We start from the raw sequence: 6,697 nt of genomic DNA, 5'->3' as shown, positions 1-6,697 counted from the left end.
CTGAGGGGAGGGAGGAGGCGGGAGCCGGGCACCGGGGCCGCCCCTCGCCGCCCGCGCCGCCTTCCCGCTCGCGGCCCTGGCCAGGCAGCGCCTCCCGCTCCCTCAGCGGTGCCGCGGGCACTCGCCGCGCCATCTCACAGCGTAGCGGCGCGGGAACCCTGCCAGGTGCTTTATTCCAGTGAGAAAACCGATGAAAATCGGAGCAGAACCCCCAGCTAACACCGTTAGGTGTTAGCGATGAGGGAATCCCGGGGCGGGTGGGGACAGGAAGGAGAGCGGGTGTGCAGGTCTCCGGGGCGCTGCTCACAGGAGCGCCATCCAAATTTGCTTTCATTTCTGTTCCCGTTGGGTGTGGAGCTGAAAGGAGGGGGTGTCCTGGGGCAGGTGCTCCCATGGGGAGCACCCGCTGCACGGCAGACCCCCGAAGATCCCAGCCCCGAGAGACGGCACAGGGAGCAGACGTGGGCAGTGACCGCGGGGCCTGCCTGCACTTCAGGTTGGTCTTTTCAGCTAAATTAAATAGCAGGATTATGCACCAGATTTCACGTTCTGAAGACTACATTTCCTCAAAGCACCCACATTTGCATTTTCCCTAAAACACAGACTTTCTGGGTTGAAAATGCTCATGTTTGAGCTTTTCTTCAAGCTAGAATTTGTGGAAAATTTAAACAAAACTCCTTATCCCTTCATGAGTTACATGGAAATTAATGTAAATAGGTTCTGGCTTAATTGTATTACTTGGCAGTCTACAAAGAGTCTGCCTTTTTTACTGTTGTTCAATCCCTTATTCGTGTAAATAATTCTCATTAGTGCTTTTTACCATGAGTAGGTGTTACAGAGACTGGAAGATGTGCGTACGTCCTTTGTGACAGATGGATGGTCTCTTGCAGCATCACAGACAGAAAAATGCACAATCCCTATGCTCTCTGAAGAGAGCAGAAAAACACTGCTGCAGTGCTCGTGCTGAGATAATTTTCAGAAGGAAGATTACCAATGTTTAATTAAAAACACAGAACAGATGCTCTGACTCTCTGCCAGGAAAACCCGCCTGCCACCAGCATTACTTACATAAATTAAACTGTGTCCCAGCATGAGGACTGGAGGGAGCAGCACGCACGTGCAGGAACACCACCTGCAATTTGAGGGTACCTGTAATTTTGTCACTAATTTCCAGCACCATGCTGAGGGTGCAGCCCTCGTTAGAGAATGTCAAGCAGACACTTGACTGAGCCCCCGTTTAAAGCTGTTTCCTAAGGGCATATTTTTTCTCAAATTCGTGCAGAGTTTGAACTCAAAACACGTTTGCAATGTTAGTGATTGTGCAGAAAAACTCTTGAGATCCTGTTCATCTCCCAGCTGCACATCACTGTGGTAAATATTAGCAATTATCAATAACTGTGCACTTTTGCCCCATGAGCACCAGAACTGGCATCTCCTCATTTCTCATTCTGCTGTCAGCCCAGCTGAGCACCCTGAGGAGAGCAGCACCCAGCAGAGCTGATGTTGGGATGCTTCATGGCAGGGCCTGGGAAGAGCACAGACTTATCAAATGAATTCTGAAGGCCTAGGAGAAGCCAGGTGTCTGGTTCCCACTGTGAGAATGTGTTGATAACGGTTAAAAAATCACCACCTGCCATGGTAGGCTACTGATAACTGTGGAATGCTGTAGCTGGTGTGATACATGAGCACAACTGAACATGTCATGAGAGTAGCTCGTTTTAAACTCAGGCAAATCATGGAATCATTAAGGTTGCAAAAGACCTCCAAGGTTAAGAGCAACCTTCCACTGAATCCCACCATACCCACTAGACTGTATCACAAAGTGCCACATCTGCTTGTTTTTTGACCACTTCCAGAGATGGTGACTCCGCCACTTCCCTAGGCAGCCTGTTCCAATGCTTAATCCACTCTTTCAGTGAAGACATTTTTTCTAATATCCAACCTGAACTCCCCCAATGCAGCATGGGGCCATTTCCTTTTGTCTTGTTACTTGGGAGGAGAGACTGGTCCCCACCTTGCCACAATCTCCTTTCAGGTAGTTGCAGAGAGCCTCCTTTTCTTGAGGCTAAACACCCCCAGCTCCTTCAGCTGCTCGTCACAGGACTTACCCTCTAGACCCTTTACCAGCTCTGTTTCCCTTCTCTGGACACAAAATACTCAGCATTGCTTTGAACTAAAAGGAGCCCAGTGGCACACAGCTGTCTTGTGCCATAAATCCTCCTGGAGAGCATTCTGCTCTATTCTCAAGCTACACATTTCTCATGCTTTTACATAAGCCAGTTCTGCTACCCTGGTGCAAGGGTGTACTTATTCCCAGGTTTAAGCCTCGGGCTTTTCTTCTCTATAACATTTTCTTAAAAGAACAATTAGTGATGATGAAAAACTAAAGACATGTTGAAATCAGGTATAGGCCCAGACATGCTGTATCTTCCAGTTTTAGTTTGCTATTTATACATTATGAGTTACATCCTTTACACTTAAAGAGTTCTATTCCCTTTTTTGTTTTGTTTGAAAATATTAAAAATTAAGGAAATTAGTGACCTGCTAGTCTAGTACATTATTCTTCCACTGCGTATGTTCAGCACTGCATGTATTTTTTTTTCCAAGAGCACTGTAGCTTGTGAAGTTTCAGTATGCTCATTTTAAATAAGGTTCCCTTTAGAAATCATTGCTCTAGGGAACTGTGGTTTTTGAAAGGAAAAAGAAGAGCACACCCCACATGATACTAACTTTTGGAGCAATTTTATTCTGCGTTCATTTAAATCTGCAGATTTAAAACTTGCCTTTAAATCAATCAATTCCCTGACAATTTGTGCCCTCATACTCCTATAACAATCTGCTCTTACAAGGTAAATCAAGTTGGTCACAAACCTCACTCCAGCCATATGGCAGGTGCATGTAACATACCTTGAACTTCCTGGAGCCACCAGTGCATGACTTTCTACAGGAAGAAGGGCAATGGTAGACATACTTTTTCCATATTGTTTTAATTGCATGGCATTTAGTATTGATATTTTTAGCTCTGTCCACAAAGTAATTATACAAATTTCTCCTGCAGGCCTCCCAGAACATGAGAATTCATCTTTCTACTCACCAGTGACAGCCTGAATCTGGCTCTGGATGCCAAACCCAGCTCTCTCATTGAGGTGGACAGGAAAAGCACGTGCTTACACCGTGCCTGAGCTCAGTGGCAGCAGGTAAGCGAGGCACCAATGCAGCAGGATGACAATCTGTGTCCAGGCAGCCCCGGCCACCAGCTGCCAGCGAGATAAAGGCAGCCGGGGCCTCCCGTGTTGGGTGGGAATGGTTCAGCTGAGGACACACTGCGATGCCAAGTGAGCAGCTGCCTGGGAAGGTCACTGGCCTCGCAGCGAGCTGGCAGCTCTTGGGCTGCACATGTGCTCTGGTGGGCAGGGAAGGCAGCGGGTGCCTGATACGGGGCAGGACGGACCCTTTTCATGGCTGGGAGCTGTGTGCAGACCTGCTATCGAGGCTGCCAAGGGACCGGCCAAGGCCTGCCCTCGAGCCTGCGCGTCCACGGCACAGCCATCGCTGGGGTTGCAGATCCGTGCGCAAAGCCCTCCCGAGGAGCAGCTGGAGCTGATCCGCCACCGGTGCACTTGCTGTGGGGCACAGACCGCACGGCAGCGCTTTGCCGAGATGCTGGCCTGGGCCTGCCGCGGACAAAGTGTCCCGAGGCACGGCCCCGCAGCCGGAGCCCCTGGAAGACGGGGCCGAGGCTCAAGGTCCGGCCCAGCCCGAGCGAGGGAGCCGCAGCCACGCTGCGAGCCCGGGCGCGGGGCCGCGGCGCCACCTGTCGGGCGGGAGCAGGGACTGCGCTAGGCCGGGCTCGGCGGCGCCGCCGCAGCCGCGGGCACAGAGAGCGCCGGGCCTGGGCCGACGGCAGCAGCGGCGTTCCCGGAGCGCGGCGGGCGCTGCAGGCGGTGTGGTACCGCTACACGGGTGGGCAACGTGCAGAGATAGAGGGGGAGAACGGCGGCGCTGCCCCGTGAAAGAGGCCTGGCGGGCGGCTGAGGAGCCAGGCGGTAGCGTGGCCGAGTGGTCTAAGGCGCTGGATTTAGGCTCCAGTCATTTCGATGGCGTGGGTTCGAATCCCACCGCTGCCAAGCTGTTTTGTCCCCGCCGCGGCGGCTCCTTTTCGTCGCCCGCACAGCGGGAACGCGGGAGCCGCCGGCGGGGCCGGCCCGGGACCGGCACGGTGAGACCGTCGCTGAACGGGCCGGACACTCCGCCCACGGGGCGGAGGTGCTGGGCTTGGAGATCTCATTCTTTCAAATCAATAATAGAAGTTGTGATATGTGCTAGGGAAAAGGGATTATCCACTGTGTGAGCCTCTTGCTTTAAGAATAAAACGAGAACACTGTAATTTTCAGTGGTTCTGCCTTTCTGCCTCACTTTTGGGTTACAGCACCCCGACCTGCGGGCCTGGCACTTGGGCTTTGCGCCTGCCCTGGACTGAGGGGAGGTGCCAGTGTTCGCACCTTCTCCGGAATTCTCAAATCCGTCCATGATCACTCCACTCCAGACCATGATTTCTCCAGCTCTCATCCCTAGTCCTTTCCCAAGCTCTCTTACTGTTTGTATCCTGCTCCTGGTTGTTCCTTCTCCATGTTACACGTTGGAAAGGTGCAGATGGGAAGGAGATTTCTCTGATAAATTCCCACTGTGAGTAGTGGATGGGAAGGAGCCAGAGCCTCCCTGACCGTGCTTTTAGGTCCATTGTAGCTGAACAGTAATTTGAAAAGCACATTGTTCACTTTAGCTGCTGCAGGGATTTGCTCAGTACAGCTGCTGTACTTCAGAAATTTGGTGCTTTAAGTTCAGCTGAGGAGCAACTGAACTGTGTTAGTTGTTACCCCTAACTACAGGTGGTGAAGGAAGCTGTACAAAGATCTGTGCAACCCATAGTGGCAGATTCCTCTACTGTGACATAAATACACTTAACTAATGTAGCTTACTAATGTAACTTCCAATTTAACTAAAATACCCAGTTTTGACCCGTGAAAAACCCTACCAGCATGTAGCCCCTAGGTCTGCACCAGGGGCAGGGCAGGGAGCAGTTCTGGGACATTGTGCAGAAGCACAGCATGGACTTCAGCAATGTTTCAAGTACACTTTTATTTTCCCTCAGATGCGGTGATAGAGCTAATTCACAAAATCACACAGTGTGAAGTCTCTGTAGGCCTGGTGTGTGTTACTTGCAGTAATCTATCCTGTCTGTCCCTTTGCTTGTTCCTCTGTTCCCCAAGGTAGTGAGTCATGACAGAAGCTGTGGTCAGTCTTTCTCCTTATTTCAGCCATTTTTCTTCACTGGTGAAGCACTGCAGGCTGTCTGCAGCTCTTGTTCTTTCTGCAGGTTCTCATTTACTTCAGCAATCAATTTGGAAAGTTTTGGGTTGAAATAGACGCAACAATCTTGACTCTAGTTGTGTTTCGGTGATTTGGCAATTATTCTTTACTGTATTTTAATTTCTCAGGTCCAGCCACTGATCTGTTATGATTTTGTTTGTAAATTTAAAAGTAGCTGCCAGTAACTATTGTAGAGGTTAGAATTATCCGAGTGGCAGTACTGTGACTGTGCAGTTTATGCAGGTCCGTGTCGTCTTTCTTTAAAAAAATGCAAAACTGAAAGGCTATCAAGTCTTAAAGAAAGAAAAAACAAAACTAAAGTAACAATTAAAGTAAGCAAAATGTTGAGGAAGAGGTAATAATTCGAGGGTTGCGGTCTGGATTTAATGTAGTGGTCCACAGAATCAGCGAAGTCATACTTCAGTGGGTGGTACCCCAGCTGAGTCCGTGCCTTGTCTATTCGAAATGTGTGAGTTACAGAAATGTTCTGTACCTACAGGGCAGAAGAGTCAACATAGAAAGCTATGAATACACAGGCAACTGGAACAAACTGTAAATGGTAGCAAAGACACAGATAAAGGAAACATAAAATATAAAAACCCCACAACGTTATACCAACGTCCTATGAGTATCGCACACATTATTTTTAAAATTGTCCACTCAAAAGGAGATTCTTGAAAGGACAAAGAGGCATTAAAAGATGCAAAGTAGAATCTGTAAACATCCACAAAAAACGTTCTGCAGTTGTTCTCTTGCTTAGGTACTCAAAGAGGCACATCAAAGCCTAAAGGCCCAGCCAAGCCATGCAGGATACTGGCCCTTGGAAGAGAGGAGCTGAAGAAGCCCCTCCCAGATTGGAAGCATAAAGCTCTTTTCCAAAATCATGGCAACAAGCAGAATACGTTGCCTAAATTGTACACAATGCATGTATTTGCCTTGGAAACTGGAGGCTGAAGTAACGCTGGGTGAATTTTACTTTCTACCAACTTAATCTTAAAAGTCTCTCTCATATTAACATGTATGGATCCCGTGAGAATTAAGGGGAGTTTACAAACACAGACTTTACCTCATTTCTGGTCAGCAGTGGGGGCAGGTCAACAAATGGTCTCAGAATCGAATGAAGGTATTCCATGAATGTGGCTGCATAATAAAAGATTTCTACTTGAGGTAAGAACAGTAAGTTGCTTTGCCATTATGATTGTGACAAATCTCACACTGTAAATGCTTGTGAAGGATAATCACAGACCCGAGAGCTTGGGGCACCCTTACTAACACCATCAAGACTACTTGCTCACAAGGGGCTGGATTTAATTTTAATTATCATGCT

General features: G+C 48.9%; 1 protein-coding gene across 1 annotated transcript in view; it reads right to left on the bottom strand.

Annotated features, from left to right (window-relative positions):
* Positions 1–4,078: 4,078 nt before the first annotated feature.
* SDR42E2 (short chain dehydrogenase/reductase family 42E, member 2) overlaps positions 4,079–6,697 on the bottom strand; it is a gene marked incomplete at both ends in the record, with an annotated part of 31,019 nt that continues 28,400 nt past the window's right edge. The window contains 3 exon segments of the mRNA XM_082292088.1: positions 4,079–4,289; positions 5,745–5,863; positions 6,437–6,510. Of these exon segments, the coding sequence (XP_082148214.1) occupies positions 4,079–4,289; positions 5,745–5,863; positions 6,437–6,510 (404 nt within the window).

Source organism: Coloeus monedula, assembly GCF_965178545.1.
Source record: "Coloeus monedula genome assembly, chromosome: 16".
Classification (NCBI taxonomy): domain Eukaryota; kingdom Metazoa; phylum Chordata; class Aves; order Passeriformes; family Corvidae; genus Coloeus; species Coloeus monedula.
Note: the sequence above shows the minus strand (reverse complement) of the source record. Positions and strands in the feature narration are given on the sequence as shown.